Here is a 24830-nt window from a genome sequence, read left to right as displayed (position 1 = left end):
AATGTTCTGACGCAGGGTCATCGACCTGAAACGTTAACTCTGTTTCTCGCTCCACAGATGCTGCCTGACCTGCTGAGTATTTCCAGCATTTTCTGTCTTTATTTCAGATTTCCAGCATCCGCACTATTTTGCTTTTGTTCACTAATGTCCTTTAGGGTAGGGAAGGAAACCTGCCGTCCTTACCTTGTGTGGCCTATATGTGACTCCAGTCCCACTCCAATGTGGTTGACTCTTAACTGCCCTCTGAAGTGGACTGGCAAGCCATTCAGTTGTATCAAATTAGGGATGGGCAACATGCTGGGTTTGCCAATGATGCCCACATTCCCAGAATGAATAAATTAAAAGGTGACTTCAAAAATTGGCCTTGTAAGGATGGAAGCCTGATTCAAGCTCCATACAATTCACAAAATTGATATTTTATTTTAAAAAGTCAAACAAAGTTATAGTAGTCTTCCTATTATTATGGAAATTATTAAGGAAAGTATTTTGGACAAAAATCAGCCCCACTAGACTCTGCCTTTAAATAAAATAGCATAAATCAAGCAAATGCTAAGTTTTGTGTATATATTAATATTTTCAGTTACTAGAATCAAAATCTGACCTCTTATTAGTGTTTTATTCAATAGCTTTACATCTGCTAAAGGTAGAAACTCCTTGATGGTTGACTCTTAACTGGAAAGGGAGAGGGAGGAACTTAGACTAAGCTCAGGGTGTGAAAAATCACAGAGAAAAGCAATACAGAGGTTGAACCCACATTTATATCTCAGGATGTGCTGAAAGGTGTCAATCAAAATTTATCAGGAGAGGATACAACATGGGTTCCTTCATTTTGGCCTTTTTTTCCAGGTTCACAGCTTCCAAACCTTCAAAATCAATGGTGCTTGCTCAGTAATTGTGCTGTTTTTGAACTGAGGGGTTGTGGGCTTTGTTTTAACAACAGCTTTGTCAATACCTCAGCTTCCCTGGCATTTTTACATAGGTGATGAGATAATATTGAGGGTAATGGGAGCAATTGATAATTGTTTCCAAAGGTTAAGTATGTTTCAGAGACCAAGCTATCAGCCACTTAGAAAATCTTTTTCACAAACTTAACTGTTACTTTTTGTAATTGTGTAATGAGCCTGAATTTTGCAGTCAGCAGCGAAGGAATGGTGCTTGCCGTTCACCTTGCTGACAGCTGCCCACAAAGTTTTTGCGGGCTTCAGAGAGGAGACTTGCTCTAATCCGCCCTCTACAGGGGATCTTTGGCGTCTGTAGCAGGACAAGAAACAGCGAGGCTCTTCAACCAATCAGATTGAAGAATCCTCACTGAGACAGAGTCTAAACCAGGAAGTATAAATTAGATTAAGATCATGTACAGAAAACTGAATAAAGATTGGGAAAAACAGATGGGATTAAGAGACCGACAGAAAAAGTTAAAAAAAAAAAATTAGTTAAAAAAAAAATCTCCAATACTAATTAACTTCTGAAGGAATGAGACTCTATACTTGTAACATTAAGTTTTCCGGGCCAGAGAGGTTACTTGGGAATAATTATCACTTATCACACCGTTCAAAATTCACTTCATCTTAATGCACCAGCCTGAACTTTTTATGGCATCTTTAGTGGAGAACCTGGGAAAGTACCCCAAGTTCACGCCATTGCATGTATTTCAATGCTAAGTATATCGGCGAGGCACTGTTACAGCGCACTCTGTGGAGGGGCAGGGTATCTCTGACAGTAACCTCCGGATTTCTACGTTTAAATGCGCGTGTGTGATTGCCAGAAGTTGCCGTCCGATTTACTCCATAATAACAGTGAGCGCTTTTAGCCATACCGTTCAAAATCCTGGCTATTATGTCTTCTAAGCTATTTAGGTAGTTACATCTTAAGAGTGCAATGCAGCAAACACTGTCAAACATTGAGCTCAATGGCTCTCTTGACGCAAAAAGTCAAGTGCTGCATTTTTAGTACTCAATGGATCTAATTGCAGATACAGATTAAAAACCTTTCTTCCTGTGCTGTTACAGGACTTGTTGGCACTGATGGGATTTATACATAAATTTACTTGTACTCAATTATTAGGAGGAACTATGTGCAGGCAGTGTGCTGCTCACTAGCAGTGGATCTGTGCTATATTTGCAGGTGATGAAGCTTTTTTGGCTCTTTTGTTATTCAAAGCATTAGTTGTTTATGCATATCTGTTTCAGCATACACAGAAAGCAAGCAAAGCCTAAATGCAACAGAAAACCAGCTGAACGTTATTAATGTATTCAGTCTAAAGGTACATGTGCAACTAATAAATACAATCCTGCTTGAAATATTGAGTGAAATGGCTTTCCTTTGAATAAAAACTTTTCCAAAACACACTCAATCATTAAAAATTCCTTGACTGTATTTAACATTTTATGCATATTGTCTTTTTCAACATTAATAATATGCCAGTCGTAGTTCAGATTAGTGCCATTAGTTAAATTCAAAATTATTAAGAGCATATTATGTTACTTTGATCAATTTGCATTTGCTGCTAATTTTGCGAAATAAAACTATATGTAAAAGACTGAACTCCTAGCAGTTTATGCCTAGGGAGTCTGAGCCTGAGAAAATACTGACATTTGGGGAGGAGAGATATTGCTGAATCACTAAATGTGAATAATAGTTCCTGTTTCTATTTGAAATATTTTCTGTTGTCCAAACTTATTGGTCATATAATTATAAATTCCTCATGTGTTACGGGAGTTTGATTCATCGGAGATGTCTAGTCATAGTTGGTGGTTCTGCTCTGGTTTTCTCCCATTTGGAAGTTGACATTGCCTATATCTGTTATAGTACATTTATTTGTGAAATAATTTGTTGATAATTCCAAAATTCTCCAACTGAAATTGAAATGCTTTCTTTTTTGAAGCAGCACTTTTCATTCTCTGAAGCAATGAGTGGTTTAAAAAAACAAGCACTAAAATTCAAATGAAAGTTTTAGACCTAAAACGTTAATTATTCTTTCTCCACAGATACTGACTGACCTGCTGAGTAATTCCATTATTTTCTGTTTTTGTTTTTAAAACAAATATGTCTCACTAAAGATACATACGCTATAGAATAGGAGTGTAATCTCTGTATGCGCACCACAGTTAAACCTGGGAGTTCTTGTATGTTGAAAATGATATGCTTGAGAATATAGGGAGGTTTCCATTTCAGCAAATTTTGACCTATGATATTTTTAGCTTGACTGCAAAATATAGTTTTACATACATAATTTTGTTTTCTCAAATTATTTTGTTTGAGTAGTCTAACCCTAAATTATTAATCATATACTATTCCCAATGGTGCTTTAATTTTTGGCAATATATTCCTTAAGTGGTTCTTAATGTCAAACTTTGCCCACTTCAGCTTTCAAGTTTCAAGTATTCAACTATCCAGATTTTCCCCTCCTATACGCATTCTTGATCATGGTTATGTTTACAAGCCACAGAGTAGATGCACATTTTTAAGTCAGTGTTTGAGACTATCTTGATATGAGCAGTCTTTATAATAGCCATTGTGTATTTGATATGTTTATTGTTCACACTTCGAATTCTTGCTATGTAGTTAACTTTGGTAGGGACTTGAAAATAACAGTCAAATTAACATAACTATTCCATTTTTAAACATTACATGTTATTGGAGAATAGCAGGTGATTTATTTTGTAGTTCTAATAATTTGTTTGTCTTAATTTGTGCATGAGTGCTAACTTTTAAAATGCGTACTCAGTTTTCATCAAATTTTAGTTGCTTCCTTCTCTCCCTCCTGAGAAAGGGCTGCTTAAAATAGTCTGTGCCTGTATTGCTTTGATTCGGACATTTGACACGAGCAATTTTAAAGAAAAGGCATTTACCAAGCTTGTTGTCTTATCTCTTGTAGCAGTGTGTGCTTCAGCTCAGTGGCAGCACTCTTACCTCTGAGTCAGAAGGTTGTGGGTTCAAGCCCCACTCCAGAACTTGACTATGTAATCTAGGCTCACATTTTAGTGCTTTCTTTTGGATGAGGCAGATCAGGTGGACATAAAAGATCCCATGGCACTATTTGAAGACGAGCAGGTGAGTTTTTCTGCTGTCCTGGCCAATAAACTGGTCATGTTGCTGTTTGAGGATATTTAAGTGCAAAGATCCTGCAGTGTTTGCTTATATAACAACAGTGACTGCACATCAAAAGTAAATCACTGGCTGTAAAGTGTTTTGGGAAGCCCCAAGGATGTGAAAGTTGCTATATAAATGCATGTTTTTATTTTCTTTTTCTTTCCTTTGTTTCTTTGTTACCTCTGTTTTCAGTTCTTTAAGGTCATATATAATCATGTAACTGACAGGCTGACACATGAAAGCAGTATTCGCAAAGTGAGGCTTTCATCTATATATCGTGTATCAGAAATGTCTCAGCGCTTTATGTACTTTAGAAGGCAGCGATTGTTATGTTGGTAAATGCAGGAGCCATCCTGTGTCTCATAAGATCCCACAAATGATGTAAATAACCAGTTATCTCAATTACCTGATTTTAGTGTTGGTGGTTGAAGGAGGAATTTTGCCTGCTCTTCTAGGGCATGGGATCTTTTATGTCAACCAGAAAAGGTGGACAGTTCAACGTCTCATCCAGAAGACGGCACCTCCAATAATGCAGGACACTCTCAATAGTGAAGTGTCAGCCTGGAATATTTTCTCAAGGCCTGGAGTGGGGCTTGAACACACAACCTTTTTGCTCAGAGGCATTTGCCCATCCAACTGAGCCAAACTGAGACTTTAATAGACAATTGTTTTAAGTTCATTTCAGAAAATACTTCATTTTATTATCAAATGGATTTTAATTGTGAGTTTTGCTCGAGCTTATATTAAAATTGGTGATTCAAAAATAAATGGGGAGTAATGAAGTTTTAACATTTTTTAGAATAATTTCAGTGCAGATAAGTGTAAATAATTAGTGTTTGTGCAATTATTTGGTTGACAGCAATTTGTCTCATTTCTTTGAATTATTCAAAATTGAAGACTTTGAACATATACATTACTGGTCTAGCTGCTACATATATACATGATGTATGTTGATTGGGACATGCATTCATGTTCAGAAGTAGATGGCCCATCATAGAACAATTGCAAATACACCAATAAGGTGTGCATGGAATGCATGTTTTTAAGTTCTTTGTATAATAATTTCATGATTTTCTCTTTTAGGGTAGTATTCCTGTAAGATTTTAAAATTCCAGTATGTCCAAACCAGCACTGGTTTCTGCGAGATACTGCTGTGCAGCATATTGAATCAGGAGTTGATATCTAGTTAATGACTGCTATCAATCAGAGGTAAATTACATACATTTATAAAGGCGAGTCCTGCACAAAAGGCTCAGACACTGAGCATAATTATACCTCTTTTCATCATTGACTTCCAAGCAGAGGCTGGTATTTATGACAGTTATTTTTCGTGATGAAATAAAAACTTTCAATTTGTGGTCTGTTTTGGTGGAGCACCATGAAATATGCAGCTATTCAGTTATAAGGATCATGTTATGAAGAAGCAAATGGACAACATGAGCTTTCTGTCAAGATTACTCTCGAGTGGGGCATCTTGTTGTGGGAGAACTAATTACACAAATAGTGTATAAATGAACACTGCAGATTTCTTTTGTAATTTTAATTGTTGTTATCTTGAAGAATGGCACCACATAATTCTGTCAAAAACTGTCAAGGATGGATGAGAAATTAATAATTTATTGGCTTTAAAAAAAATATTTAGCACACAAAGTAACAGAACGATTGATGGCTAGAGAGGTTAACACATTTTACAGGCTTTCATTAGCTTTTCACTATCATGTTGTTTGTGGCAGTGTGTGAAATAAGCTTTGTAAGAAATCTAGGTCTTGGGAACTAATTACTTCTGCCGATTGCCATACTGATGAATAGACCTTCATTGTATCTTTCCCCAGAAGACTGGGTGCAGTCTATGATTCACGCCTGGATCTCAGTAGATATTTGATAATAATTTTAATAGATGAATGTTGGAAGCCAGGATGATGAAGTGCCTGTTCGGGCACTGCAGCTATCGCAGCCAAACACATAACAGTCTGTCGTATGTGACTAAAATCGAGTAATAGACCTTGCGTTCACATTTTTGGGGGGGAGCGGTTTTAAATAAAAAAAAAGGAATGGAGGTATTTGAGATTACAGTTGATTTTTGGTGCACTTTTTTTTCCTGAACTTCAACATGGTCTATATGCATAAATAAAAAGACAGAGGACATGCATGTATTTGGTGATAAAAACTTAATCATTAGCTACAAGCAAAAGTGTTATTTGTAGGAGATTTAACTATGGGATTAAGCCCATATTAGTGAATTAGCAACACAAGTGATTTAATGGCTTAATTACATTGATGAAGTTGTAGACATAAATTCACTTACTGCGGTGAAATGCAGAGTACTGACACATAGATAGAATTATCCACTTTTTACTGAATACTAGTGCTTGTTTAGATTGTATTTCCTACGTGAATTGTTTTACACCAGAGGCATCTCTCGTAGTATTAGAAATAATTCTCTCTCTCTAGTATGTTTGTGTATCCTACTACAAATAACGTCTAAAGCTTGGTGGTTGAAATACTGTTTTAATACTACTGTTCTTTCATCTGTAATGTAACATTTCTGCTTTTTCTGTATAGAAATGGTGGTGTGGCTTCTAAAATTCCAGTGAGTTAGAATGAAAGAGGAAATTATGTAGTATTGAGACTGAGAAATGTTGCCCTCCACTGAATAAAAAGATTTAGCTGGTATATAACAAATCTTCCCGTGTTGCTTTTCGAAAGCTTAAAAAAAAGCTGTAAATGGAAGAGGGAGTTCTTTAGGCTGTGTAGTACAGCATTCTTTCAATTTGACACGAACAGATAAAAAGATTAGTGTTACCTTTTTATTGTATTTTGCTGAATAAAATTAGGTGTGCTTGACACTTTGCCTCCTAAAATATAATGTGGAGAAAAAAAATCAAATCTCATCTGTTTTAAATATATTACCTTGTCTTTCTGTAAGAATGGGTCTTAAAAATATCAGTGAAAGAAAGGAAATGCATTTTCTTGTGTTACTCTATGCCTCAGGGGCTAAATGTAATGAATATTTTAAGAGATTATTTTAATTAAATTTCGGCACGTCTAAATAGAGTAATATTTTATTATCTCTCCTGTACGCGCGTAACAGTACTGTTCATTAAAGTTAACACTTTCTGGACTGAGAATGCAAGGTATGATTTACTGACCTTGTGTGAAAACACACAAATTGGGAAGAAAAATGATGAAGGGGTAGACTTTGATTAATATAGGTAATGCTATACCATATTTATAATGGCCTTTTCCCTATTCTGGTTTATAAACGCAGTCACAGCTAAAGGTGTCCTGCTGAGGCTGAAATGAGGCTGAAATCAGAGCACATGCCACTAGAGTGTGGGGAAACTGATCACACTGTCAGGAATTCATTTCAAAATGATGTATTTAGTGCTCATTTCACCTTCCAAGAAGAAAAGGGAAAGGGGTTTCTTAGTCTGGAAGGTGATATTGTTATTTTCAAGGGCAAACCTAACTTAGATTGCAGACTGCAAAAATGACCAACTAAACAAGGAGATCTTTATTCAGCACTTATGTGCTACCATGCTGTTTGATAATTGCTAACATATGTGCTGCCTCTGTTTCATTGCAGTCGTCCTCGTGAGTTCTGGCGCCTTGACTACTGGGAAGATGACTTGCGGCGCCGCCGACGGTTCGTTCGCAACTCATTTGGATCAACACATCCTGAAGCAGCACTTAAAGCAGCAATTGAAGACGGTTAGTTTCATAGGAGAATTGGTTTCTGCTTATTGGCAGTAGGTACACAATAATAAAATTAGAGCTACATTTGTAAGACCACTTGAGTTGTGCCACAACACATGTTTGTATGTCAAATAATGTTTTTTGACATATAAATGCTTAATTGCTGAACAGTTTCACATCATCTTACCAGACAAAGGTCTGTGTGCCTGGATTTACTTTTGGTTTGTTCTGTCATCATTCTTTGTATTGCACAACAAAGTAGGTAAAATAGAAAAGGTGTGATTCAGAAGTGATATTTTATTAATGCATCTTTTTGTATGTTTAGAAGTAGTTTCTTTTTTTTTAAGTTTGTGCCCCTTTAAATGTAAACTCGCCTCTATTAAAAAGCTTCAGGTACAATTTAACGTGGCACAGACTGAAATCAGGGACACATATACTTAAAATGCATAATGTTTCATTTGGGGGGGAAAAATCCATATTTGAACCACAAGGAAACTGAAATAATAACCAAACTAATAACTTGATGACAGAACAAAGAAGTAAACTATCATGAAACAGAATGAGGCCAAAGATTTTGTCTTATTTGGTGAAAAAAAAATCTAGTGTAGTAGAAAAGACAATCAAATAAGTATTGTGAAAAAGGCGCACAAGTACAAAATGTCTTTCTGGTTTTTAAGTTATCTAATGCTATTCTTGCAGTTGTTTGGAAAACGGATGAAAATGTATTTTCTTTGGTTTGCCCTCTTTCCCCTTCTGCCTCTTGGTCCCCAAAAGCCCTTTCCTAAATCACAGTCTGTATTCTAATGATCATTGGACTGGAGCTATAATTTAATGAGCTATAACATTGATTGCTCCTCCTATAGAAACAGATTTATTTAACTTGATCGTGCACTTGGTCATTTTTAACTGCAGCGAAAACTAATTAACAAGCATTGATTACCTTGTAAAAGTGACTCTGACTGAAAGCTACAAAATACTAGTGCAGAACACTTACCTTGTTGGTGTGTGTTGATAGTAAAGCTGTGCTCCTTTTTCTTGAAGGCATCATTTCTGAAAATAACTTTAGTTATTACTGATCAACAATTGTAAAAGGAAAATGTTTTTGAAGTTCAAATATCAGGCCATTATATTGTATGGTGTACCATTGATTTTGAAGCATTCTAAAATCAGATTTATTTTAATTTAATAAAGATATCCTCATTGGTTAGGTATTAAACATTTTTTTTTGCTTTACTAGCATACTCTCAAGAAATTGATTATTGTAATGGTTTCCAATTTCAAGTCTTAGAAGTATTTCTTACAAATGAAATAGAAGGCACAATCAGTTGTATTTTGGTTTCTGTCTAGTAGTTTAACCTATTGCACCCTGCCTTAAAGAGGTATTTCTGGAAGAAAATGCTCACAATATGTCACAAGATAGCACTGCAGTCGTGACATCTGTACTCAAGATGAATGACCAGGCTGACACTAGTCAATAAGAATGTGATCTAAAAGCAATAACTGTACCAAATCTGGAGATCCTTGGAGATTAGAACAGGACCAAATAGGTGAAGTGCTCAGCTGGGCTGCTTCTGCCAAAGGGCTTTTGATGTAATGCACTGCTCTTATTAGCAGCATACATTTAGATAGATAAAATAAATATTTTTCCTTATTGTTTCACATAATTGTTCTTCTAGATGTGGACAAAAGCAATATTTACTAAAGTGTTAATATAAGCTACTGAGCACCTGCCCCTGATGGTCCCTTCCAAAACTACTTCAACTTGATACCTTTCTCCCTGCCTTCAAATGCCTCTTAAAAGCTTAACAGTGCCTTTGTTTTTTTCCCCACCACTCTAGTTCCTTCACTTCCTGCTTGGTGTGTAAGGTGCTCTGAGATGTGCTATTTAAATGCACGTTAAGAACTATCATTTAACTAAGTACATAATGTTATTGGCAGCTGATATCTCCTCGGCATCCATTTTGATAATGCCTCTGTGAAGCAACATAGGACGTTATTCTATGTTAAAGGCACTACATAAGTGCAAATTGTTGTTGTTCAGAGGCTGCACAGAGGCTTACACCTTGTAAGCTAGAATGCTATTCCAGATTTCATTTTAGTCCACAAAAAATAATGATCTTGTATAGCTTTGCCTATTACTAGTAGCTATTTAATTTAAAAACTTAAGTGGAAGCCTTATACCTGTTGCAACATCATACAAGCAGTCATTACCGTCATGGCCCAGAGAGTATTGAATATACAGTGACGTTGAGATCCAAGTGCCCATATTGGTGTCCTGACTGCTTAATACTTGGATATGGCATGTAAATAAAGCTGCAGGAATGAAAAGGCTTGCATGGAAATTGTGCATGAGTTGGCTATTAGTATCTGTTTTTCTTTATATATGTTTATAAAATTGCTGACTGCATTGTTGATGCTGTGATACCCTGGTGCATCTGGGAACTAAAATATCATTGCATTGGTTTGAAAAATGTAATACCATCTGACTTATCTGTTGCAACAAAGAGAAGCATAACATGTTGATTGTATTTGACAGGCTTCAATAAGTTCTTTTAAAAAATAGAATGGATGAAAGAAACTATTGACGGCAGCTGCCAGTGATTGGGTGGAATGGGCTAGCAGATCCAAGACTTGAATTGTTTACACACTTACCCTTTTTACTCCCTTAATTGTTGGTGATAATAGTTTTCTAACAGGCCTTTATGAAAACTACAGTATAGAACTTGCTTGTTAGGCTACCAGTGTTTCTTTTTTTATTCATTCATGGGATGTGGGCGTCACTGACAAGGCCCGCTTTTATTGCTCATTCCCAATTGCCCTTGAGAAGGTGGTGGAGAGCCACCTTCTTGAACTGCTGCAGTCCAGTTGAGAAATGTTTTCACCCAGAGGGTGGTAGAGGTTGGAAACTCAATGCCTGAATGGGTGGTAGATGCATAAACCCTCATCGCATTTAAAAAGTACTTGGAGAACCTATAAGGCTATGGACCAAGAGCTGGAAAGTGGGATTAGGTTGGATAGCTCTTTTTCGACCAGCACAGACATGATGGGCCGAATGGCCTCCTTCTGTGCCGTAAACTTCTATGAAGTACTGGAAGACTCTTCTGAAACGTGAGAGCAGTATTTGACTCTTGAATAGACGAGCCTTATGGAGAGTTAAGAATTGTTGAGAGGAAAGGAAGTGTTTGGCATGAAACAGGAAACCAAGCTTTCCGGATCCAGCTTTAGCAAGAAAGCAGATGTGGGAGTTCCAGCTGAGGTCAGAGGAGATGGTGAGTCAAACAATGTTCATAATAGAGAAGGAGTAATTAGAGAATTTCAGCACAACTTCTGGAAAAGAAGGTCCTGTCTCACTGCTATAATGCGCTTTCCCTCTATTGGGGAAACTCTGGGCCCTTACTGCCCGCTACCCGGAGCCTACTGCTGCAATCCAAGTAGCAGCCCAAGGAAGTGGTGGTAATTGGAGCGTAAAGGAGGGAAATTTGCTGGGGACCCACCACCACTTGCATGCAGCGGGCAGGGAAGGAGCATCGAACAGGGGGAAGGAAATGCCTGTCTGAACGGCAAGGCGGCAGTAGGCCCCCACATTCTTAATTGCGATTCTACCTGATTTTAGGTTGGGATCACAGAGGGGAATTCCCTCCATTATCGTAAGTCAGTATTTGCACAGCCAGGGCGGTAGGCTAGTATGAGTTTACAGTTAATGGATTTCTTTTTGGAGAGAAAGCAAGTTGTATATTTGTTATTTTATATATCAGAGAATGTAAGGAAATGTTAAAATGTTCAGTTTTATCATCTATCTATTGTAACTGAAACTATAAAGCCTGTGTCTCAATTTACTTATGAGTATTTAACCAGGCCGCTGTTCAAAACAAGAATTTGTATGACACATAATACATTGTAGCAGCTGGTGTACAGGATAAGGGATTTCTTGCACGATCCCTGGGTTGGGCTATCATTTACTTAGATATTGGGCAGGGTAAGTATGCATTCTGATTGTAGGGGACGTGTGGTCCACTTATGAGAATGGCCAGTGACAACGAACCATAGAGAAGATCATAGTGCAATAACTCGAAAACATGATGATGGAGATCAAGGCTCAGTCCTGGCAAGAAGTCGGAGCATTAAAGACATTCTGAAGGAAATTGAATGTAGAGTAAAATTAACATTGGGCTTTGAGCGGGAAAGTCAGTGAGGAGTGAATCTGAGAGATCGAATGAGGCTAACAGAGTTTGAGTGAATGAGTCAGAGGGCACATGACTGAGTGCATGAGTCAGAAAAAGAGAGTAGGAAGGTGAGTCAGACAGCAATTGAATGAGTGAGGCAGTGTATCGTTCATCCTAATTAGAGTTTTTTTAAACAACTGAATAGAATTTTGAAAGCTTTTCATGTAAATGCAAAGGCTTTGATTACCAACACCTGTTTTGACAGCAAATGTAAACATTCTAACTAACCAGAGTTGTGCGCACTTTCTTTTCATATTTTTGTTTTTTTAACAAATTAATTGAATTTTGAAAGCTTCTCATGTAAACACAATCATCTTGTTGATAGTTAGAGAATATAAACATTTTAATTAAATTTCTGCTCCGCACTTTCCATTACCCACTACCGACTCATATACCCATTTTCCCCTATGCCCATTGCCGAACTCCCAGCAGTTCACTTCTCCCACCCTGCAATTGCCCACTTCTCACCCTCCACACTGCTTTCTCACAAATTCAACATTTACCCCAATAAATAGTTGCTCCCTCCCCAAATAATTATCCCCAAATGTTAACTTGGTTGAGCTACATACCCAAATTCGCTCCTCCCTACACTCCCAACCTCAAGTACTAGCTGAATTTCTCCAAATAATCACTGCACCCAACACACCCAATCTATTCTTGATTACTCACTGCTCCTTCATTACCTAATCTGTTATCCCAAATAATCATTATTCTCCCCAAGTTACTTGCTTCCCTCCCAAACTGTGCTTTCCTCAGCCCCCACTTATTCCCACACTCTCCAAGTTTATTACAAATTCAGCATCCATCTCCAAAACAGCGTGTCTGCTCATTTATTGTGAGCAGTGCCATAGAAGAACCACTTCCTTACAAAAGTTTCTTCTGACTTCCTGTGAGCAAGACCATGGAAGATCAAATAGTAATATTGTAGATCATTGTACATACAGATGTTGCAGACTGTCCAATGCAAATTCCTGTGATACACTTTAAAATAAATAGTATAAATGAATTAAGGCAGTCATTTGCAATGTGCAAAATACTGGAGCCACAATGACTGCAGGCTCTCGATGCACCTTCCCACAAACCAAATCAGGATACTTATCTCCTTTCCTTTCAAAATAGCACATCCTCTGACTTACTCAGTTCAGATGCCCCACCTGCATCCTAAAAATGATGAGCAAAATCCAATTTATAAGGTTTTCTGATCAAGCTACGTATAATTAAATTCTGACCTGAGTAGAATAATACATTGTGCATTACATGTAGTAACACTCCAATCCTTATTAAAAATATCAGACTCACCATGAGAAATGCCACAGGTGATCTGCTAATACATGCTAGTTGATCTCCCCTAATATTGCTGAGGAATAAACGTTTTGTTTTTTTAAGTTGTTTCTCTTCCTGCAATTGTCTTTCTGCTCATCTTCCCGTCTATCTCTGAACTTTCTCATTTTTTTCTCTAGCCTTTTTTGATGAGAAAAATAGTTAAGCATTCCCTTTCAGACAAATCCATCTCAATTTGTTGCAACCTAATTTGAGTTGTTACGGCAACAATTGAGCATTGCTGCTTTTTTTGAGCAAACGTGTACAGATGTCATCAATAAATGTTATTTTACCTCATAGAATCATAGAAATTTACAGCACAGAAGGAAGCCACTCAGCCCATTGTGTCTGTGCCGGCCAAAAAAGAGCTATCCAGCCTAATCCCACTTTCCAGTTCTTGATCCGTAGCCCTGTAGGTTGCAACACTTCAAGTGCATATCCAAGTACTTCTCAAATCTGATTAGGGTTTCTGCCTCTGCCACCCTGTCAGGCAGTGAGTTCCAGATGACCACCACCCTATGGGTAAAAAAAATTCTCCTCCACTCCCCTCTAATCCTTCTACCAATTACTTGAAATCTATGCCCCCTGGTTATTGACCTTTTAGCTAAGGGAAATAGGTCCTTCCTGTCTATTTTATCTAGGCCCCTCATAATTTTATACATCTCAATTAAGTCTCCCCTCAGCCTCCTCTATTCCAAAGAAAACAACACCAGCCTATCCAATCTTTCCTCATAGCTAAAATTCTCCAGTCCTGTTAAAATTCTCCAGTCCTGGCAACATCCTTGTAAATCTCCTCTGTACCCTCTCTAGTGCAATCACATCCTTCCTCTAATGTGGTGACCAGAACTGTATGCATTACTCTAGCTGTGGCCTAACTAGTATTTTATACAGTTCAAGTCTAAATCATTGATATATACCACAAAAAGCAAGGGACCTAGTACCGAGCCCTGCGGAACCCCACTGGAAACAGCCTTCCAGTCACAAAAACACCTGTCGACCATTACCCTTTGCTTCCTGCCACTGAGCCAATTTTGGATTCAAACTTGCCACTTTCATGGACTTTTACTTTTCTGACCAGTCTGCCATGTGGGACCTTGTCAAAAGTCTTGCTAAAATCCATGAAGACTACATCAAATGCGCTACCCTCATCGACCCTTCTTGTTACCTCCTCAAAAAATTCAATCAAGTTAGTCAGACATGACCTTCCCTTAACAAATCCATGCTGTGACTGTCCTTGATTAATCTGTGCCTTTCTAAATGACGATTAATACTGCCGCTCAGAATTTTTCCAATAATTTGTCCACCACCGAGGTTAGGCTGATTGGCCTGTAATTACTCAGTCTATCCCTTTCTCCCTTTTTAAACCACGGTACAACATTAGCAGTCCTCCGGCACCACACCTGTAGCCACAGAGGATTGGAAAATGATTACATAGGATATGCAGCACAGAAACAGGCCATTTGACCCAACCAGTCCATGCCGGCGTTTATGCTCCACTCGAGCCTCCTCCTGTCTTTCCTCATCTAACTCTATCAGCGTAACCTTCTATTCCCTTCTCCCTCATATGCTTATCTAACCATCCCTTAAATGCATTTATACTATTTGCTTCAACCACTCCCTGTGGTAAAGAAGTTTATTCTAAATTCCCGATTTGATTTCTTGGTGACTATCTTATATTGATGGCCTCTAGTTTTGCTCTTCCCCACAAGTGGAAACACTTTCTCTCTCTGCTCTATCAAAACCTTTCAGAATTTTAAAGACCTTGCATATTTCTTCCTCCACCTCCCTTCCACTATTAGGTGGTCTGTAGACTAGCCCTAATAGCGTGTTTGATCCTTTATTATTTTTTATCTCTATCCACATTCCTTCTATTTCAGTCTTGCTGATTGCTGCGTCACTTTTTTCTACTGCCATTATGTTATCCCTAATAAGTACAGCTATTCCAGCTCCCCCTTTTCCCCCTCTATCTTTTCTAAATATGTAATACACTACAATGTTTAATTGCCAGCCCTGATTTTCCTGTAGCCATGTCTCAGTAATCCTTACTATGTCTGGTTCCTTGCAATGCATGACTGCCTCCAGCTCCCCTGTTTTATTACGAATACTGTGTGTGTACAGACAGTTTAACTAATTTTAATAGCAGTTCCTCTCATTTTTAGCCATCTTTTTAAACTCTTATCCTATAACGCCCTGGCCATCAATGTCCTCCCTTACTTTATTCTTTCCTATGCTCTCCTTTCCTGTTTTGTTTATATTTAGGCTGGTTTCATTTCTTTTAGATCCCTCCACCTGTCTTACTAGTTTTAAAGCCTTTGCCACCTCCCTATTTACCCTTTCCGCTAGGTCACGGGTCCCATCCCGGTTCAGGTGGAGCCTGTCCCCTCGGTACAACTCCTTCCTGTCCCAGTACTGGTGCCAGTGTCCCATGAAAAGGAACCCCTCTTTCCCACACCAGCCCTTTAGCCATGTGTTAATTCTCCTGATCTGACTGTTTCTATGCCAATTTGCACGTGGCTCAGGCAATAATCCAGAGATTATTACCCTTGAGGTCCTGCTTTTTAATTTAGCTACTAACTCCTGATACTCCCTCAGCAGGACCTCCTCCCTATTCCTACCTGTGTCGTTTGTTCCAACATGAACTATGACAAACTGGATTTACCCCCTCCCTTTCCAAGTTCCTCTCCAGCCGCCATGAGATATCCCTTACCCTGGCACCGGGTAGGCAACACACCTTTCGGGATTCTCGTTCTTGGCTACAGAGGACGCTATCTATCCCCTATCATTAGAATGATGGCCAGAGTCTGGGACACACTTCATCCGGGCCTGACGATTTATCTACTTTCAAAGATGCTAAACCTTTTAATATATCCTCTCTCGCTTTGTTTATCTCATCTAATATTTCACACTCTTCCTCCTTAACTACAATGTCCCTCTCTTTTATGAAGATAAATGCAAAGTATTCATTAAGAACCATACCCACGTCTTCAGCCTCCACACACAAGTTACCTTTTTGGTCTTTAATAAAATCATTACACTCTCTCACCCTAGTCGTTCCACTGGTATACCCCTCATCCCCGCTCCCTTAAGTCCAAGAGACGCAGACTTGAATGTCTTTGGCAGACAACTGATCTAACCATCCATCACCAGATTTGGCTAGAACATATAAAGCTTTACCGGGTCCTGCACTCCATCACTAAAACCGCCCACTATTCTAAGGTCATTCAGAATGGCAAAAATAACACCAGGCTTCTCTTCACCACTTACCATCTTCTCAAACCACCCTCCCCTGCCTCCTCCTCCCTCACCTCGAACAATAAATGTGAGGAGCTCATGGACTTATTTGTTAAAAAGATTAACAACATCCATCCAATGCTTCTGCTTTCAATTCCCTCCCTTCCCCTAGCCCACCGGACCTTACTTCCTCTCCGTTTTCCCCCTGCCCTAACCCTAAATTTGCATATTTCTCTAATTTCTCTCCTGTTTCCCCCCTTGCCCTTTCAAAGCTCATCTTGTCAATGAGACTGACCTCCTGCTCTCTCGACCCTATTTCTGCTAAATTGCTGACAACCCAACTTTCCTTCCTGGCTCCCATGTTAACGGATATTGTTAAAGGTTCTCTCCTCTGGTATTGTCCCCCTTTCCTTCAAATCTGCTGTCATCACCCCTCTCAAAAAAAACAACCCTTGACCCCTCCGTCCTTGCAAACTATTGCCCCATCTGCAACCTCCTTTTTCTCTCTAACGTTCTTGAACATGTTGTCGCCTCCCAAATCTGTGCCCATCTTTCCCAGAACTCCATGTTTGAATCCGTCCAATCAGGCTTCCGCCGTTGCCACAGTACCGAAACTGCTCTTACCAAGGTCGCAAATGACATCCTAATTGACTATGACACAGATAATCTATCCCTTCTCATCCTTCTGGGCCTGCCTGCAGCCTTTGACACGGTTGACCACAAAATCCTGCTCCAACGCCTCTCCACCGTTACCCAGCTGGATGGGACGGCACTCGCCTGGTTTCATTCCCATCTTTCCAGACGTAACCATAGAATCACCTGCAATGGCTTCTCTTCCTAATCCTGCACTGTCACCTCTGGTATCCCCCAAGGATCTATCCTTGGCCCCCTCCTATTTCTCATCTACATGCTCCCCCCTCGGTGGTATCATCCGGCAACACAATGTGAGTTTTCATTGTACATTGATGATACCCAGCTCTACTTACCTCTCCTCCACCTCTCTTGAACCCTCCACCGCCTCTATACTATCAGACTGCTCGTCCGACATCCAGCACTGCATAAGTAGAAATTTCCTCCAATTAAATATTGGGAAGACCGAAGCCATTGTCTTCGGCTCACGCCACAAACTCCATTCCCTTTCCACTGATTCGATCTCTCTCCCTGACAACTGTCTCAGGCTGACCAAGTCTGTTCGCAACCTTGGTGTCATATTTGATCACAAATTGAGCTCCCTACCTTATATCCGTTTTATCACTAAGACTGCCCATTTCCACCTTCGTAATATCGCCCATCTCCACTCTTAGCTCAACTTATCTGCTGCTGAAACTCTCATCCATGCCTTTTTCACCTCTAGACTTGACTATTCCAATGCACTCCTGGCCAGCCTCCCAAGTTTTACCCTCCATAAACTTGAGGTCATCCAAAACTCTGCCGCCCGTGTACTAACTCGCACCAAGTCCTGCTCACCACCTCCCCTGTGCTTGCTGACCTACAGTGGCTCCCAGTTAAGCAATGCCTCAATTTTAAAATTCTCATCCTTGTTTTCAAATCCTTCCATGGCGTCGCTCCTCCTTATCTCTGTAATCTCTTCCAGCCCTATAATCCCCCTAGACCTCTGTGCTCCGCCTATTCTGGCCTTTTGAACATCCCCGATTTTAATTGCACCACCATTGGCGGTCATGCCTTCAGCTGCCTAGGTCCTAAGCTCTGGAATTCCCGACCTAAGTCTCTCCACTTCTCTTTCCTCCTTTTAAGACGCTCCTTAAACCCTATCTCTTCGACCAAGCTTTTGGTCATCTGTCCTAACATCTCCTTATATGGCTCACTCTCATTTTGTGTTTTTTTTATAACACTCCTGTGAAGCGCCTTGGGGCGTTTTATTACGTTAAAGGCGCTATATAAATATAAGTTGCTGTTATAATAGGCTCTTCTCTTTCTTTAGTTATCCTCTTGCTCTTTATGTATTTATAAAACATCTTTGGGTTTTCCTTGATTTTTCTCGCCAATATTTTTTCATGCCCTCTCTTTCCTTTCCTAATTTCCTTTTTAATTTCACTCCTGCACTTTCTATAATCCCCTCATCTCACTCCTGGATATTTTTTAAAACATTGGAACTATTTCAAATGATCATAACCACCAATTATAGTCACTCTTTTACTCGCCACACTCCCACTCAGCTTACTGCTGTACCCAAGATATCATGCACAATGGCCCAAAATTTGCAGTCAGAGGCTTCCCGCGGGCGGATGCCTCCGACCTGTAAAAAATCTACTAATTTACCTGGTGGTCCAGCAAGTACGGAGATTCGGGCTCCTGGGCCTCTCCGGGTACTCGAGGGCAGAGGCCCACGTATCCCAGGGGCGCAGGCGGTTCGCAAGCGCTCCTGGGATCACGTGGGCCAGCCCAACCAATAAAAGAAGGGAATCCCCATTCATACTCTGGGAGTTCCATACAAACGGAATCCCCATAAGTATGAATGGGGATCACTTGAAAAATACATGAACATATGAAATATATATATTTTTTAATTACATAGTTAAAATTAATTAAAATGCCATTTAATTAAATATATTAAACAAAAATGTAATTTTTTGGAAAAATAATTGTATGTTTTAACAGGGCTAAAAATAAACTTACCTGATTGAACATGGCTTTTAAAGTATATAACATTTTATTTACTATTTTTTAAAACTCTTATACTGGTAAGAGCGGACCTTACGCTTGCTTTTACCAGGCGTAAGAATTTCAAGGGCATTCGCTGGGCAGAAGTTGGGCAAATAGCGCAACTCTCCACCCGCAGAGGCCCTTTTCCTGGGGATGCGGATGATCTGTCGAGAATTCTCGACAGATCGCAAGTTCCGGGTTTTCGCGCATGTGCTTTGGATGCCTAAACCTGGAACTTGTGTGGCCCCTACGGGCGCGTACGCACCCGTGGGGTCGCAAATTACGGCCCAATCATTATGGCCAGACACTCCCAGCTTTTTATGTATCCAGATAACCACAGGCCTGATTTAACATGCTGCAGTGATGCTATAATGGAAGAGGGACATTAGACAGTGAGAGGGGTAATTCCTGTTGAACTATTGTTCAGTTTCTGGGTCTGTGCCAATTAACCCTTTCACTCCTAAGTTCCGAAAGATTCGACTTGACCCGTATTGGTGATGGTAATTATATTTTATTCAGTGAAAATGAGACTTGATACATTACAGCATCTGAGTTGTAGTTAAACGAGGCACAATCAAGGTTTATATTACCCGTTGGGCCCTGGGTAGAAGACACAATCTCCACGGGTCAGCTCCCATTGGACCTGGCCTCTCGGCTTGCTTGTCCACCCAATGCGACGTGTGTGGGTCCTCCGGCAACCCGAAACCCTCCTCGGCTCATCTGGAGAATGTTCCCAAGCTTCTTGCTGAATGCCTCTACAACCTAAGTATTTGCAAGACCCCTTCTTATACTACTACTTCCCAGCAAAGCCTATGGGGACCAGTTAACCCAATCATTGACTTACAACTGAAACCACCTTCTCCCCCCCCCGCCCCCCCCCCCCGTCCAGTTACAGGGATGCCACGTACCTAATGATCCCGCCTACCCCTGTCAGGTCCTCATCTCATTACACCCTGTTATCGTCTGGTTTTTGACCATCATGACTCATATCTGGGGTAGTTATGGTAATACAAACTGAACATGTCTCCATGTGTAGAGATATGGTGTCCTTGCCATTTGCCTATGTTTTTAATTCACTGTGGATGTTATAACATTCCAGCACAGTGGCAGTCACATATCATAGAATCATAGAATGGTTACAGCACAGAAGGAGGCCATCCAGCCCATCGAGCCTATGCCAGCTCTCTGCAAGAGCACTTCAGCTAGTCCCACTCCCCTGCCGTTTTCCTGTAGCCCTGCAAATATGACCTTGCTTCCCAGGCTAGCTGTTTGTGTGGCAGGAAGGCTGCTGACTTTATCTTTAATTTGGCCAACCAAGGCCTAGTGGTTCGGTCTCTTCCATTTCAAAATCTAACCGAGTCTACCCAGGGCATATTACAACAGGATTTGCAAGTAGAAGTATAGCAATAACATAATGAAATCTTTAAACTACAATTAAGAATAGAATCAATTGATTTAGGCTCAGGTTAGTTAGAGAGACTCTGAAATGAAGATTTCCCCCTTTCTTACACTATGTCCAATATTACAGATTTTAGGAGGTATAAAAACTGGTAATCCAAATTTTTCAGACTATTAAAATATGATGAATGTAATGATATTCTGGTAGTTTCATTAATATTATGCTTATCTTTGCAAAGTAATATTTGTTGAAAACGTCCCTTAGGAGAATGAGTGAAGCAAATTCTGACATAGCTTGATCAATGTTTATCGCTGGTCCATAGGCTATCTCAGCTCGCTCAGTGACACTGAAGATACTTGCAACATTCAACACATTTTTTAAAATAGTGGCTCTCCTGTGGTGTTGCTCCTGGTGAGTCAGAGGTACTTAGAATTTTATAGCAGTTGGAACATTATACCAGGGAACAATCAATGTAATTATTAAAGTTTACGGTTCTGCAAATCATTTTTCACATGTCAAATGCAAAGGTCAATTCCCAGAAGCTTTCATTGGAATGAACAACATTTATGTCGTGCTTTTAATGTAGAAAAATGTAAAGTACTTCACAGAGGTGTAATCAGACAAAAAATGGATGCCAAGCAAAAGAAGGGGCCTTTAGAATGGGTGCTAAAAGCTTGGTCAAAGGTGTGGGTTTTAAGGTGGATCTTAAAGGATGAGAGGGAGTTGGAGAGGTTTAGGGATAGAATTCATGAGCTGAAAACCTAGACCACTAAAGGCACGTCTATCAATAGTGGGGCAAAAGGAATGGGGGATACACAAGAAGGAGGCCAGAGTTAGATGAACGCAGAGTTCTTGGAGGGTTGTAGGGTTGGAGATGAAATCGGGAGGGGTGAGTCCGTGACAATATTTAAACACAAGGATGAGAAATTTAAATCTGAGGCATTGGTGGCCCGGAAGCCAATGTAGGTCAGCGAACACTGGGGTGATGGATAAGCGGGAGTTGGTGCAGGTTACGAGTTTTGCATGAGTTCGCGTTTATGGCGCATGGGGAGGCTGGCCAGGAGAGCATTGGAATAGTCAAGTCTGGAAGTGACAAAAAGGCATGGATTAGAGTTTCAGCAGCAGCTGGGCTGAGGTAGATGTAAGCAGTCTATGTGACGGGGAGAAAATGGGATCAGAAGCTCATCTCCGGGTCAAACAGGATGGCATAGTTACAAGCAGTTTGGATTAACCTGGGACGGTGGCTGGGGAGTGAGATGAAATCCATAGTGAGCGTAGGAAGTTTGTGACAACGGCTGAAGAAGATGGCTTTACTCTTTCTAATGTTTAATTGCAGCTCATCCAGAGACGAGCACTCTGACAGCACAAAGGCAGTGGAGGGATAGAGAAATATACAAAATAAGCTGCTATAGGATGTCCTTGGATTGCATGTAGGATTTGCACTATGGACCCATGTCACTTTAGAAGATACTTAATGTTGGTCATGCCCAAGGTGTGCGGGCGAGCATCAATCGGGAGGTCCCGCACATGCCGCTCACAAGCTGTTAGCGCTGGAAGATGGGCACAGCAAATTTAAAGGGACCGTGCGCGAAAAAAAAATTAGAGAGAACATTGGTCGTGCCACACAATTTTGTACCAGACAAAATGACTAAATGGGTTTATTTACAAATTTTACAACAGCAAGTGGTAAAAGTGAGTTGTAGTCAGTCTGAGTAACAACAACTTGTATTTATATACTGTAGCGTCTTTAACATGGTAAAACGTCCCAAAGCGCTTTACAGGAGCGTTATAAAACAAAATTTGACACCAAGCCACATACGGAGATATTAGGGCAGATGACAAAAAGCTTGGTCAAAGATGTAGGTTTTAAGGAGCGTCTTAAAGGAGGAAAGAGAGGTAGAGAGGTGCAGAGATTTAGGTAGGGAATTTCCAGAGTTTAGGACCTTGACAGCTGAAGGCACCGCCACCAATGGTGTAGTGATTAAAATCAGGGATGCTCAAGAGGCCAGAATTAGAAGAGCGCAGATATCTTGGATGGGTTGTGGGGCTGGAGGAGATTAGAGATGGGGAGGTGCAAAGCCATGGAGGAATTTAAAAACAAGGATAAGAATTTTTAAATCGAAGCGTTGCTTAACCGAGAGCCAATGTAGGTCAGCGAGCACAGGGGTGATGGGTGAACGGGACTTGATGCGAGTTAGGACATGGGCAGAGATAGCAAAGGCAGACGAGCTGAGGCAGGGGTGGAGTCGTGCGATGTTCCGGATGTGTAAATAGGCGGTCTTCGTGATGGCGCAGGTATGTGGTCAGAGTCTCATGTCGGGGTCAAATATGACACCAAAGTTGTGAACAGTGTGGTTCAACCTCACAGCCTTAACCAGTGCATGAAGAGTTAGAGACAAACCCATCAGTTAAGTTCTTTAGAATGGCTTTCTTTGCAGATCTTTCAAACAAAGTCGATAAACACTACAGAAAGGTAGTAGCCACTCAATCTCTACCAGTTAGTCTTTCTTGGAGTTACATAGGTATTTCCCTGTGAAGTTGTGTCTTGCCTCCACAACTGCTGCACCAATGTCAAAACCATCACTAAATGGTATATCAAAAATGTCTGATCCTAATATCCGTAAAACCCTTCGAATATAGCTTTGCCTTTGAGAAATCAACCTGCAAGACAGAAGCACTTTAATCAAACCATGAATAGCAACTTCCATAACATATACCCAAATGCCACATATGGTATGTGACTTGCTGTCTATGCTAGGACTATCCTGATTAGATTATAGTGCTGCATAATAGCTAGATGATGCACATTTAGTTTTTCTAGTACTTGTGTGATTATTTTCCCAGATGCGTGCGTGAAGTATTATTCAACAGTATTTGGCATGACTGGCTTGTTTTCTGAGATACTTCATGTAAAGACAAAAGGAAGAAGCCTATTTTCCAGCATGTGGTTACAGAAGCCCCACTTTAAGGGTAGCATCTTGGTTAAAATAACCTCTTTTGAAGCAAGGTAATGTAGCACAAAGAGAGGAACTCTATAACTACAGACAAAAATATCCCATAACTAAAAAATGCCAAACTTTAAACTAAAATTTCTTTCTATCTAAAAAGGAAAAGGTGTTTGTTGTTCAAGTTTGGCTTTAAGCAATAAACAAAACCATATATACGAACAGGGCAAATTGCACACACGTGCTTTTTTGAAAGTAAAGATCAAATTGGGCGCAAACTCATTTTTGGTGGTAAAGAAAGACTAACATTCCTGTAAAATTTAACTAATAAAGGAGGATGAAATTACTATTTATGTAAAGAAATCATGGCTAGCAGTTGTGTACTTTGAGTCCCCAGCATGTCTGTAATGCTCCAGTGAGTTGGAAAGAAGCAGCATCCTTTGTGGATGTGCGGGAACCCAGACTTTTGGGAATTGTAGTCTGTTACATACGAGTTATGTGTATGCACAGTTTGAAATCTCTCCATTGGAGTTGTTACATCAGAAGATGATGAATAAGCTAGCAAATTGTGAAGCTTGGGGGAGTTGGATGTACACTGAGCCCCTGATGTTCAGAGGAGTGGCATCATTTGTTGTCCTTATGGTAGGGGGAGGGAGAAAGTTGGACCTAGTTTCATTGGTAGATGTGTGATTTTTTTTTTTTTAATATTTAAATTTGTTTTAAATTTTATTTGTCAGGGTATATAGTGTTGGAGTTTGCCATTTTTTCCAGAATTTTTTTTGTGTGAATTAAAGTTTCAATCGCCGTCACGGAAGATGCACACCCCTCCTTGCCGAATGGACACAGTACTGACAAATTTGCGACCATACAGCACCTCTGGAGGGCCACTAAGCTCTTGATCTGTTCCCTGTCTGATTTGCAGAATGCTGCTCAGCAGGCACAAGCAATTGATTGTAATAAAATGAAAAGCTCCAGTAAAGTAAGACTAGGACAGAGAGCTACACAACCATACAGTTGTAAAATCTAGAGCACTGGCAGGACACAAGAAAGCCTCTGCCTTTTAAAGCAGAACGTGGAGCCACGGTTGCTATCAACAAAAGGTACAGCCACCGCCCCAGTCCTGCAGCAACCCAGGCTAGAACTGTTACACAAAACCCCAGAAGTTTCAACAACATTGCAAAGAACCAGATACTTCAGCTTCAGAAAAAGGCAGCACAGCCATTGTAAAGGCTCAACACCACCTCCCCTACCCAGGGCTGA

General features: G+C 40.0%; 1 protein-coding gene across 2 annotated transcripts in view; it reads left to right on the top strand.

The window, feature by feature from the left end:
* The window catches only part of lrba (LPS-responsive vesicle trafficking, beach and anchor containing), a 991104-nt gene that overhangs the window by 530942 nt on the left and 435332 nt on the right, over positions 1-24830 (top strand). For both annotated transcript variants that reach the window (XM_086011652.1, XM_086011642.1), the window contains exon 37: positions 7679-7803. In XM_086011652.1, coding sequence (XP_085867778.1) covers positions 7679-7803 — 125 coding nt within the window. The remainder of the gene's footprint in view (positions 1-7678; positions 7804-24830) is intronic.

The sequence above is a fragment of the Somniosus microcephalus genome, chromosome 2, assembly GCF_052327205.1.
Source record: "Somniosus microcephalus isolate GS21.2 chromosome 2, FLI_Smic_1.0, whole genome shotgun sequence".
Classification (NCBI taxonomy): domain Eukaryota; kingdom Metazoa; phylum Chordata; class Chondrichthyes; order Squaliformes; family Somniosidae; genus Somniosus; species Somniosus microcephalus.
The sequence above is the reverse complement of the archived record's forward strand: the minus strand, read 5'-3'. Positions and strand labels throughout refer to the sequence as shown.